Source organism: Neolamprologus brichardi, chromosome 5, assembly GCF_056152115.1.
Source record: "Neolamprologus brichardi isolate AB-2024 chromosome 5, ASM5615211v1, whole genome shotgun sequence".
NCBI lineage: Eukaryota > Metazoa > Chordata > Actinopteri > Cichliformes > Cichlidae > Neolamprologus > Neolamprologus brichardi.
In genome coordinates this window covers 3,666,328-3,680,087 of record NC_142108.1, presented here as the reverse complement: position 1 = coordinate 3,680,087, position 13,760 = coordinate 3,666,328, and the positions used below count along the sequence as shown (strand labels likewise).

The following is a 13,760-nucleotide window of genomic DNA, read 5'->3' as shown; positions in this document are numbered from 1 at the left end:
GACCCCCGAAGGTGTGCTGTCGTATCAACACTAAGGTGTCTATATTGTGATTAGAAAATTAACCATCTGACTGGTTTAATGCATATATGTGCAGCGTTTATATAGCAGGTCTTCCTTTACATTGTTAATATTGTAGTCTGTTATCATTGGCATATGGCAAAATATGTAAATGAGTGTCTGAGAGCAAAATGTTTATTGATTTATTTGAGTTTTACTCTGTCTGCATTTTGAAGGGAACGTCTTAATAAAGGGGAAACAATACGTCTCTTACTTGTCGAGGAGTTATCAGTCTTCTTAGCTGTGCTTCAAACAGTCAAAGCAGAATAATGATTTTCCTTTACCAGTCATTCTGGTCATATTATGGCATTTACAGGGATGGCGTTAGGGACACTCGTGGGCAGTTTAAAGCAGGGGTCCCCAATCCCAGTCCACGAGGGCCGGTGTCCCTGCAGGTTTTAGATCTCACCCTGGGTCAACATACCTGAATGAAATGATTAGCTCATTACCGGGGCTCTGGAGAACTTCAAGACATGATGAGAAGGTAATTTATCCATTTAAATCAGCTGTGATGGATCAAGGACACATTTAAAACCTGCAGGGACACCGGCCCTCGGGGACTGGGATTGGGGACCCCTGCTTTAAAGTATTTACAGTTGGTTTACCGTTTTCATTTCTAAATTTGGTAAGCAGTCACAAGGTAGTAGGTTTTAGTATACATTCGCAAACAGTTTCCAGACCTTTACAGACTGTTGTTAAAGAAAATTAGATAGCTGAGAGACTACACAGTGTTACCCTCTCTAGAGGTTTTTGAGACTGCCATCAAATTCCAAATAGTCTTTAAAAAATTATTTAAACACTTGACATACTTTGTATTGTGAATAAAATATGAGTTTTTAAGATTCGCAAATTATTCCATTGTTTTTATTTACATTTTACAGTCTGCAGTGTCTTTGTACCTTTCATCAATTCAATAAATCCAACTATCAGCTTTTTAATAAAATTTGTGGTCAATTTTAAATTAAAATTCAATTATTAGTTAAATTTTAGTTTAGAAATTACATAAAATTGTCATTATCAATTAAATATCGTATATACAGAAACAGAGCAGCAGGCCAGAGAAGCAGAGATGACTATTAGGAAATGTGCATCTTCTGTATTGAGTCAGCTACATGTATCCACAACTCTTCAAAAGCTGTACCAAAAGAACAATTTTCTATGTGTGTGCAATTAACCCGATATTTAATCTTTTCAAAAACGATTTGTAAAAAACAAAAGCAAAAAAAATGTTCTTGCTAAATGTGAAGACTTTGTGCACTGTTGCAATCATGAGTTGAAACAGATTTTTTTTTATGTTGCTGTTGACTTTGACTTTACAGTGACCCGTTTAAGGTTGACTGTTGATTTTGTTTTTGTTGAAAAAAAATGATGATTTGTTCACTGCAGGAACCATGACTGAGTCAAGTCTATAAACTACACAGTTTTCAGTGCGTCTTATTTTTGTTACTCTACTCTTTAAAAAAAAAATCAGAATAAAATACTTAAAATATAAAAATTAATAAAATAACAAACAAAGCAAAGTTGCAGTTAACAACAAAATGAAATAGTAACGTTAAGAGAGAAACATTTTCCCAAATGTACTTTACATTATACCTGCATGTTTTGTTTTTCTTACTTTCTGCTTTGTTGATGAAAATGTGTTGATAACATGTTATACTCATAAGACCAACCTTTTTAATACATAATCACCGGTGATAACTGCCATTTCAAACCCAAAACTGAAGTATCTCACATGTAATAGTGTTACCTCTGTGTTAATGACTTTGGCCATGGCAGTGAACTGAAAACGGTGTCTCTGTCATGATGTCAAATTCTGACTGCTATGCACTTCCTCTCCTCCTTATATTCAGATGTATTTGGTGCTTAAAGTGATTCAAGCGTTGATCTGAAGTATCAAGGAGAGAACAGCGCAGCAGACTTCAGAGGGATCGAGCAGCACAAACTATACATTTAACCAACATTGACATGGTTTGCATGAACTGGACAGAAGGCTGAAACTAAAGCATGGATTCAGAGGAAGATTCCATTAAGACGCTGCCCATTTTCAGCTAATACCAAGCAGGCGATGACTCTGATGCTGCCTTCATAGGCTGTAGGATTTATTGCTTTCAAATGTGGCCTGATATTTAAGACATTAAAGGGCAAAGAAAAAACACTCAAAGGCACAAGCCTTTCTTACCAAATTGCACAAACCGGGACTGCAATAGAGGACAGATTTAAATGGAGTTCTTTATTATATGAATTTGAATCAATATAGCGCTTTCCTAGTTTTATTTACCACTCAAATTCACTTACTACCTGTTAACGTTGCTGATTTTGCGAGCAACACCTGAAGGCGCCATGATGCTGCGCGCGTAATGGATTTCCCCAGCGCTGCTGCTTTTCGGGGACCAGGAGCTGCAGCTGCAGCACTCCGACCACATTTAATCCGCACCACCTCTTGATGCCGGTGACCTTGGCTGACGGAGATCGCCCCTTTCAGTCTCGTGTCGCCGTCTTCTTTTCACCATGGCATCATCGGATGGGCTGGAGGAGGACTGTGTGTTGCAGCGGGGAAGATCTCAGAGTGACCCGAGCAGCATCACCGAGGTCCGCCTGGGTGAAGCGCACAGAGCAGGTAAGAGGAGGGGAGGGGGGGCGGTAATCCGACTGCTTGTTGGACATGTGTCAGCTGTCTCATTTACTGCTGCTTCACGCGGTCGACTGGGTAGGCGTGACATCACGGAGTCCGGGCTCGCCATCATCCAGTCACGCAGACTGCACCCGTGGTGGTCCCACTTCATTTGTGTGCAGGAAACGTAGACTGTGTTGTAAACGTGCGTCATTTACTACCCAGTGCTCGCTCTGGCTGTGAGAAGTAGGCCTTCTGTGTGGCTGCCTTTAAAATATCAACCACACCGTAATGAATCAGGCTATGATGGGGTTTTTCCCCACTAGTGTCATGCAGGTCATATGTACAGTCCCCCTTTTTAAGCATTGCACTGATTTTATCCTAATGATGGCATCCAGACTTGTAACATCAGCTCCTCATTGCCCAAATCTCCTTCACATCATCAAGCTGTGACATCTTTGAATAAACACGAAGTCATGATGTAGAACTGGGTGTTCTCTCTCCTCCCCCTCTCTATTCTCGCTCTCTTATTTCTGCATTTGTGAACGAGGTGTGTGCTTGCAGCATGGGGGCACACAAGTTGCTATCACACATGGACTGCAGTGTGTTGAGCCGAAGCTGACGAGAGTGCTGGTTGTGTATTTGGCTGTTTCCATGGTGATCTAAATGGCAGAAGGCAGCGCTTGGCACTCCAACTGTGAGACGACATGGTGTTTGTCTGTCTGCTCCACACTGGTGATGTACAGCAGCCAGCAATTCAAAGCGAAATGCCACTTAGGCCGTGAGTTGTGCTTATTCGTGAGGTGGGATTGGCAGTTCCACCGGGAGTCTGTGGGAAGGCGTTCACTGTTGCTGTGTAGATGTGAAGCAGGAGCCATAAAAATGTTCTGCTTGCAAAGGTACTGAGCGACAGACTCATGTGAAAGTGTGTTGGATGATTATTTGCAGGCTGGAAGCACAATGCCGTTTGTTTGCCAGCTGTACATTCAACTGGTTTCAGGTAAACGGCAACTTCAAGGTCCGAAAACTGAAGCCAACACGGAAGTGCCAAAAACTACACTTCCTCTAATGGCCACTAGAGGCTGGCTTGTGGAATGAGTCAATCCTCAGATGATAAAATGTACAACTTTACATGTTTACAGCCTCACACTTAAAAGCTTTTGGCCGTTATGAATATTTCCCCTTTGTAACAGCTGTGTGGAGGGTGATTTTTCTTAAAAAAAAAAGAGTCATCCATCTCCATACTGTTAATGCTTAAAGTTAAGGGTGTGGTCATTTTGATTGCTTGCTAACATGGGCAGCTAGCTGGTTACTGAAATGAACTCTTGGCCATATTTATGGTGGTACCTTGCCCCTAACCCCTCTACCACTCCACAGTTATTATGCATAGAGGTTTAAACCATTTTTTCCTGCACCAGGCCATGAACATGGCTTTTAATGCTGTGAAGTTGGGCATGAGGGAGTCCTTGGGGTTTGACTTGCTTTTGGAGTCAGCATCAAGTTGCCATTAGATGAAATGCTGTCTTTGTATGTTCTGCGTTGGCTTCATTCCAGAAGCTGTTGCTCAGTGGCTCCAAAAATCCAGAAATATTGCATGGCATCATTCAAAATGGCAATGTTGGGACTTGGAAATACAAATTCCATATGGTCCATGGTTTCGCAGCCAAAGTGATGAGTGCAGACATTGATGCTGCTGTATCTCTACAAATAAGAGGCTCAGTTACTGAATCACAAGTGTGGGGGTTGCAGTATAATGCACATGACAGGATTCATTCATCTTGTGGCATGCATGCCACACTTTCATTTTCACCAGTGTGTGATGTTACAGTCTGTTTGAACATTGGACTCCTTCGGCCGGCTGTCTTTAGAGAAAGAGAGCCACAGCAATGCTGCAGAAGAGGATGTTCAAGTTCTCTCGCTGGCGGCGAATACCGTTGTGTTCATGCCTTCGGTTTCTACTGCTTGTCACGTTGTTGTGGTTGTTATAGTTACGTAACAGCGTTGGTGTATATGTGAAACTCTAAGGCATCACTGGCAGGGTTGTCCTGTCATATGCCGCTTATTACCATTTTTATCTAAATGTCAAATAGGCTCAGATCTCATTTCATCTCATCTCTGAAGCACTGTGGCAGATTTCTCCCCAAAAGCTGGACGTTTCCAGTGCAGCATTAGACAGACAGAGCTCAGGCAATGCAGCAAGTGCAAACCTGCCTGTCCTCCCCCACTTCTCCATTCCCTCAGATCGGTGCTAACCCTTTCCGAGCCCCCTACTGCGGCTTTGATCCTTCTACTTGAAGAATCCTATCCATTAGAGGGGAGGAAAAGGGGAGTGAAAGATCACTGATGGTGGTATTATCACAGCACCCAGCTGGGCAATGTCAAACTGAATCAGCTGCACAATCGACTGGACTTAATATAAATGACTTCTTACAATGTAAACATTTCCTCTGAATTACAAGGTTGTAACCAGAAATGGAAAATCACTTGTCATTTGTGCTTAGTCCTCACTCAGTGCTTTTAGCATCTGTGAAGCACTGAAGACTGATTTAACCCAAATACTTGTTACACTGAAGTTTAAAGGTTGTCAGACAGGTCTTTGCTTTACCAACTAGTCAGCAGGCTGAGAACAGAACAGCATGCCATGTATTAAAATCTCTCCCTATGGACTTCGTTAAGTGGTGATAAGCAGCCGCCTTGATCAGCCCATACAGGTCAATCATTGTCTCTGTTAGAGATGGTGCCGAACAATATGTGCGCCAAAAACATTGTAGCCCAAAGGTGGATTCCAATTCACATTTTGGCATTTACACTAAGAGTCAAAAGTTTGGACATGCCTTCTCATTTAATGTTTTTTCTTTATTTCATATTGTAGATTCTCACTGAAGGCATCAAAACTATGAATGAACACATATGGAATTATGTAGTAAAACAGCCACCCTTAGCTTTGATTCCTGCTTTGGACACTGTCGGCATTCTCTCGATGAACTTCATGAGGTCGTCATCTGAAATGGTTTTCCAACAGCCTTGAAGGAGTTCCCAGAGATGGTCAGCACTTGTTGGTCGTTTTGCCTTCACTCTGCGGCCCATCTCATCCCAAACCATCTCGGTTGGGTTTAGGTCAGGTGACTGTGGAGGCCAGGCCATCTGGTGCAGCACTCCATCACTCTTCTTCTTGGTCAAATAGCCTTTACACAGCCTGGAGGTGTGTTTGGGGTCATTGTCCTGTTGAAAAATTAATGATGGTCCAACTAAATGCAGGATGCTGTGGTAGCCATGCTGGTTCAGTGTGCCTTCAGTTTTGAATAAATCCCCAACAGTGTCACCAGCAAAGCACCCCACACCATCACACCTCCTCCACCATGCTTCACGGTGGGATCCATGCATGTGGAGACCATCCGGTCACCTTTTCTGCGTCGCACAAAGATACCGCAGGTGGAACCAAAGATCTCAAATTTGGACTCATCAGACCAAAGCACAGATTTCCACTGGTCTAATGTCCACTCCTTGTGTTTCTTGACCCAAACAAATATCTTCTGCTTGTGTTTTTTTCTTAGTAGTGGTTTCTTAGCTGTTATTTGACCATAAAGGCCTGACAGTCTCCTCTGAACAGTTCATGTAGAGATGTATCTGCTACTGGAACTCAGTGTGGCATTTATCTGTGCTCTAATCTGAGATGCGGTTCCTGAGGCTGGTGTGTGGCGGGGTGTGGTTTGTGGCTCGGCTGCAGAGGATGTGTGGAGCAGTGAGGTCCCAGTGTGGTGTTAGGGGGAGGCTGACTTGCACACCTGACCTCCATCATTGAATAATGACTCCTCTTTAAAGGATGTTGCCAGACAGGAGGGGAGAGCGGTGTGGCAGCTGGAAAGCTGCTCAGACAGAAAGTGTCTAAACGTATACACAAGAAAACGCATAGCAACGCGCAACGCTGTGTGTGTGGGTTCTCATTCGTGCCACGCGATGACTCGGATGAATGTATCCTCAGCAGCAGAGGTGGCTCTTGGTCTGTCTTTCCTGGGGCGGTCCTCATGTGAGCCAGTTTCATCGTAGCGCTTGATGGTTTTTGTGACTGCATTTGGGGACGCATTCAAAGTTTTAGCAATTCTTAATTTCCCTTTAGCTCTACATTTTCATTTTACAGTTTATATTGCTTTTAACTAATCTTGCTAACCGACTAGCTCACGAAATGTTGCATATTTCAAAAGGTAGTCAGTAAAATAAAATAATGCAAACTTACATACAATAGGCTATGGAAATACAAAACTAAAATAGTTTAGTGAGACAAAACTTGTAATGTGTATAGATAAGAAAAGGTTTGCTAGCTGCCTAGCTTAAAGCAGGTAGCATTTTTCAAAATGCAGGCTGAAAAACAATAAATAATAAAATATAGTTTTCCAATGCTGTGATCAATTGTCAGCAGTGTTTTACAGTTTACCAGATTTACTACCTGTAGTCTAACAGCTGAAGCTTTTTGCTCAACAGGGTTTATTTTTGTAATATTATGAAGCAAGCTGCAAGCAAGTACACACACATAATGCCAACATTGATAATGATAATATATATGATACAGTATTATCATTAAATGTTAGAATTGAACATATCTTATTAACTGTATTAAGACAGAAAATTCTTTAAGTTAAATGATGTATTCATGTATGCCAAATGTACTGTTGCTTGTGCACTAAAGATGTGAAGCTTGCTGACACTGTAACATTGCCCTGTCCCTCCCTGCTGTGGCCTTTAGCCTGCAGGAGCCTCTTCCCTTGCTCCCCTCATCTCCCTATTTGAGTCACTGCTGTTGTACTAATCTGACATGCTGCTCCGACATCAAAGGCTTTCTCCCCGGACTCCTCTGCTGTTCTCGTACACTGCACCCCACCACCATCACGCCGCCGCAACCCTCGGTTACCGATGGGCCTCAGTTTAGTCCTCGCATTCAGTCAGAGGCGATGGCGGCAGCCTGATGAGAAGATTAGGATTCTTTTTATTTGAATTCCTCATGTTTTATTAATCAGGAAGCCTTTACATAAGCTGGTTCGTCTCATTCCATATTCACTGCTGTGATTGAGAGGACAGAATAGCAAGCCTGGCACCTGGCAGCTCACTCCTACATGCATGTCGAGCTCAGCGAGGAACGAGTGCTAAATGTCTCCACATGAGTCACTGCACAGCTGCTGCAGTTGGAGATGAGACAGAATAAAAGGTGTGCATAGCTGGAAATAGAAAACAATAAAGCAATGTCACTTCCATTGTCCTCATGTGTGTCTGTGGAAATGTCAGCTGTAACAGCATTTGGCAAGAGCCTTGTCATAAAGTTTTTGTGTTTCTGAAATCCATGTTGTGAACCTGGAAGACGTTTTCTTGTCTTCACTGCATACTTAAATTTCCCCTCTCACAGTCTGTGTGAATTACCCATGGGTATGCGGCTTAGATTTTAACATGAGATACAGAGAAGCATGCAGCTGCAGACTAGATCTATCAGCTAGTTAAAGTTTACTTAGATTCTCAGTATCTTACCTTATGTTATTTCACTAATACGATTCTAATATAATATATGAATGAAACTTTGTCACACACAGTGATTATTACCATCTAGTTGTTTAAAAAAAAGGATTTATTATAAATCACAATTCACGTGCAATGTTCAGTGCATATTAGGCTTAGTGGTCACCAAAATTTGTATCTCCAACTCACCACAAAATATGGAAGGAAGAATATGAAAAAGTGGCACAGGCTAGCAGATCAATAGATGGACATAGCTACCGCCTAATAACACGTTTGTAAAGTGCTGATTGACTACCACCATGTTGGGCTTTTTTTCTTTTGCTTTAAACTAGTACTGATTGCATTTGGTTTAGAGGTTGGCGTGCTCAGTTAAGAGCTAATGCCGGTAAGCTTAGCTGGAAAGATGCGCTGAACAGAAATCAATACCTTCCTTCCATCTAATTAGTAATAACCACAGGTTGCAAATAAAATGCTAGTAACACCACAAACATGATTGAAAGGTCCAGTTCAGTGAATTAGTGGACGCAAACAGACAGCTGGTGGCTTAGCTGGCAATGCAGTATTTCCAGTCTGTGTCTACACAGGTTTACGCCATGTAGACCTGTGTCTACATGGCGTAAACCTCATTTTCAGAGCATCTAATATCTGCTATTATTTTTTTACCGTGCAGAATTTTGACTGCTTCTTGATTTTGATTGTTTTGTGAGAAGTTCAACTTCTCAGTTCAACTCAACATTAGTTTTATGGTTTTCCAACAGGTGGTAGTACATGGTACCCAGACCTTTTTAGTGCCTATTTGGCTGGGGTTTCAGGCAATCTGAGGCGATCCAAAATTGTGACATCAACAGACTGCATTGGCTAGTCAGTTGCATCACTCCATGAGTCATGAGTGTCTCCTTCACAAAAATCTAAACCGCCATTTTTTTAAACCCAGCAATGAGGGAAATCCATTCATTTTCTTCCGCTTATCCGGGGTCGGGTACCCGGGACAGCAGCCCAAGCAGAGAAGCCTAGACGCCAGCCACCTCCTCCAGCTTGTCAGGGGGAACACCGATGCGTTCCCAGGCCAGCTGAGAGATATAATCTCTCCAGTGTGTCCTGGGTCTCCCTTCTGGTGGGACATGCTCAGAACACCAGGGAGGCATCCTTGTCAGATGCCCAAACCACCTCAACTGGCTCCTTTCAATGTGAAGGAGCAGCGGCTCTACTCTGAGCCCCTCCCAGATGGCCGAACTTCTCACCCTTCTCACCCAGAGAGCGCTTCAGAGGAAGCCCATTTCCACCGCTTGTATCCGCGATCTCGTTCGTTCGGTCACTACCACAGCTCATGACTATAGGTGAGGGTAGGGACGTAGATCGACCAGTAAACTGAGAGCTTCGCTTTTACACTCAGCTGTCTCTTCACCGCAACAGATCGGTGCAGCGTCCACATCACTGCAGCCGCAGCACCAATCCATCTGTTGATCTCTCGCTCCCTTCTCCTGTCACTTGTGAGCAAGACCCCGAGATTCTTAAACTCTTCCACTTGGGGCAGGAACTCATCCCTGACCCGGAGTGGACATTCCCTACACAAAAAACACACTGCATTCCCCAACTCTGACAAAAAGCCTTATGCACAGCAGCAGGTATACCATCACTTTGACATCCTCTATTATTGTGGTGTTTGTGTTGCATACAAATGACATCACCGGACTTTCGGTCACACGCTATAACAACCCCACGCACATTAGGTGGTACTCGATTGTAATGGAAGACATTTGAAATCCAGTTGAGGCAAGTCGAGCTGTGTCAAGTAGGTACTAGTGGAAAAAGGCTTTAAGTGTTACCTTAATCTTTCAGCCTGAAAGGTTCTACTTTAGGACAGACTACACGGATGCTACTGACTCCTTAAGGCAGTCCTGTCACACAATCTATAATCATTTGTTGCATCGTTTTATCAGAAGAGAGTTCCTTTGGTTCATTTGCATGCTAACAGGCAAAAATACTTCCAGGGTTTTATTTGCTTCTTTTAAAATCTAAACTCACTATATAATTAACCAAGGGGTTCCCTAACATGTGCTTAGAAATGCATTTCCACCACTAAAATGTGACATCTGCAGCTGGAGTAGATATGAGATTTGAGACATTTTGAAAGGCTTGTTAATAACTTACATAGTGGCAGAGCCCTGAATATGCTTCTAAGTGGGTTCAAGAGCAGTTGAAAGGTGAAACAGCCACAAGAGGGCTCTACTCGGCAGATGGCTTAATGTTGCATAAGTGCAGTGAGCAGTCACTGTCACGGCAAGTCCAGCACTGCAGTCACCAGGTCTCTCTCAAAAATGAGGGACAGCACATGGTTTGTTCAAGGTCATGCTGCATACGGTGAGAGCGGACAGACTCCTTCCTAGGATTAATCAGCATTACTCTCCATGTTTTAAGATGAGTCTGAACTGGTATTGAAGTGAGGGGCACTTCAACTCAATATCCACTTCATGTCAAAGACCGCAGGGATGAGCGCAGTGGAGGCAATATTAGAATAAGTTTCGAAATCTTTTGAAATTCAATTAGAGGTGTTTACAACTGCACACGGGAAATGAAACTTTGCTCATCTTCACACCCCTCTATTTTCAGAGCTGATGCAATTCCTCTCAAGCTCTTTTTTGTGATCTTATGTCTGTTTCAAAAGAGGAACATCTTGAAATCAGTGATGAAGGATTTAACATGGACAGCTTGGCCATGATTAATGCGGAGCATTCCAGAAGTGATGTGACTGTAATGTAGGACTATAAATGAAATGTGGCTTTGCTGAGACAGTAATGGGTTGTTCAGAGTGAATGTTACCCTTGAGTCTTTGGTGCAGCATTGATTCTTTTTATTGGTTGGCCAAGGCTCAGTAGTACAGTGGCTAATTCAAAAGCACTTCGCTTTTTTCCCTCCCTGTTTTTTTTGTGCCAACTCATCTCTCATACCCTTGTGCACTATGCAGAGACATCACTGGGTTCCACTGACTACAGGGCCCTGGGGAGCAACACAGCAAGCAGGGAAAAACATGACGTCACCGTTGGCCAATGCCATGAGAGGACAAAACACTGTCATGCAGAATGCTGTAGCTAGGTCATTAGAAAAACTAAAGTCACCAGTCCAAAATAATATAAAGAAAGTGATCAAAACAGTAATCCTCTATATAAAAGGGAAGTATATATATATATATATAAAGGGTGGTGGAGAATGACCGAGCTAAGATCCTGTGGGACTTCCAGATACAGACGGACAAAATGGTGGTGGCTAACCAACCGGACATAGTGGTGGTAGACAAACAGAAGAAGACGGCCGTAGTGATCGATGTAGCGGTTCCGAATGACAGCAATATAAGGAAGAAGGAACACGAGAAGCTGGAGAAATAGCAAGGGCTCAGAGAAGAGCTCGAGAGGATGTGGAGGGTGAAGGTATCGGTGGTCCCCGTGGTAATCGGAGCACTAGGTGCGGTGACTCCCAAGCTAGGCGAGTGGCTCCAGCAGATCCCGGGAATAACATCGGAGATCTCTGTCCAGAAGAGCGCAGTCCTGGGAACAGCTAAGATACTGCGCAGGACCCTCAAGCTCCCAGGCCTCTGGTAGAGCACCCGAGCTTGAAGGATAAACCGCCCGCAGGGGCATGCTGGGTGTTTTTTATAAAAAACAAAATTCACGGTTCGGTTTGATATTTTTTCGATACAAAAAAATGTTCATGCTTTTTTAATTTGTCATTTATTAAAATTATAAATATATATTTTAACTCAAAAGTACAGTTTTTAAATTTAATGTTGCTGAAACAACAAAGTAATTAAAAAATAAATCGAGAAATCGAGAAATCGAGAAATCACTCATCTTTGGAAAAGAGAGTTTATTACAGAGAAATGTCTCTTTCCAAAATAAAAGCTATACTATACGCTTCTTCTGGGCTATATTCTCAGCAGCATATTAAACATATCAGGTCCCCATAAGGAGAATCATGTGCTAACGGCTGTCTAAATGACTCGGGTAAAGTTTGTAGCATGCGTGCTTGTTGTGTTTGTCTGCTTCCACTTGTCTTTGCACTAGGATGATGTGCAGTCATATTCATTGTGTTCCCACTAGTGCTGTCAGCGTTAATCTTAAATGACGTTAATGCCATAACGCGGCAAATCTCCGTTAACAAGTTACCGCGGATCGCCCCGTGCGTGGGGCTGGACGGCCAACACGTTAACGAGCAAACTGAGCTAACGCAGTAGTTCCCACCCATGTAACTGAGCATTGCTGGCACATCCGACATACTGTTTTACTTTTGTCCATGACACGCTTACCTTCAGGGTCATACTTCACATGAAAACCAAAATTCCAAAGTTCCAAATGCCAGATCTGAATGGGGGGGTTCAACTTCGGGTAGCGTTGAGGCAGTTGCCATGTTGCAACGAGCTTAGCTTCTGTCTTGCTAGCTTGCGCTGCGCTCAGTGTATCTGCGCTCAACACTGCAGCCTAGGCGGAGTAGTCGAACGCAGATCCACTGAGCTCTCAACACAGACAGCATCGTCAGAAGAAAAGTTGATAAAATAAATTAAAAATTTTGTATTGTTCGATACATACCGAACCGAAAGCACTGTATCGAACGGTTCAATACTGACACGAGTATTGTTGCACCCCTAATAAATAAATATTTATTTATTTTTTCACATATTATATATATATATATATATATATATATATATATATATATATATATATATATATATATATATATATATATATATATATATATATATATATATATATATATGAATAAATAAATAAATAAACATCAAGGTTTTGGTGAGTAGGGCTGGGCCATATCATACCGTTCATGGTAATACCGGTATAATGTTGGGCAACGATAAGAAAATGAAATATCGCGATAGAATATGGGTAAAACGCGCATGCACAGTTCCTTTGTTTACATACGCACATGGCGGAAAAAGCATGGCGGCGATGGAGAATGAGAAGGGCAAAAGCGGATCGTTAAATGAAACGGATGAACCAGAATTGGTTTGTAAAAATGCTGCAATTTCAGTGGTGGAACTGGTTTAGCTTTCATCCGTCAGATACACAACAAAGCACTATTTTTGGTAGAGCATGCTAGCGGGCCGTCGTTATTACCGTGTTGTTTGGAAAATACGGCACACTTAAAATCAATCCTTTGATTTTTCTGAAAATCGACAGTGCCCCTTATAATCCCGTGTGTATGAATTCTGGTTGTGTTTACTGACCTCGAAACGATTTTATGTACACGGCGCTCAAAAATCTGTCAAATGTTTTTGTGCGACTTTGCTAAGCTACAAACCCGCACCGCTTGATGGATTGTCGGAGCATTATAGCTATCATAGGCAGGCGCCTCACGGAGTGATACGTACTGTGCTTCAACATAATATTACCGTATTGTGTGTGTATAACCTCTTTTTAAGTCTGTGAAGGTTCTCAGTCATCCAGGTCATTGTAGTCAAAGGAGCTTGCAAAGAAAAGCGTCTGGACTTCTTTAAGTCCAGACGCTTTTCTTTGCAAGCTCCTTTGACAACCTCTTTTTAAGTTTTGTGGGTATTATACATGGTTATGCTGAGGATATG

At 42.5% G+C, this 13,760-nt stretch overlaps 1 protein-coding gene across 1 annotated transcript in view; it reads left to right on the top strand.

Moving 5' to 3' along the window:
* The first annotated feature begins 2,406 nt into the window (after positions 1 to 2,406).
* Positions 2,407 to 13,760, top strand: part of phactr3b (phosphatase and actin regulator 3b) — a 62,394-nt gene continuing 51,040 nt past the window's right edge. Inside the window, exon 1 of the mRNA XM_006800173.3 lies at positions 2,407 to 2,674. Within this exon, the coding sequence (XP_006800236.1) occupies positions 2,566 to 2,674 (109 nt within the window). The 5' untranslated portion in view covers positions 2,407 to 2,565. The remainder of the gene's footprint in view (positions 2,675 to 13,760) is intronic.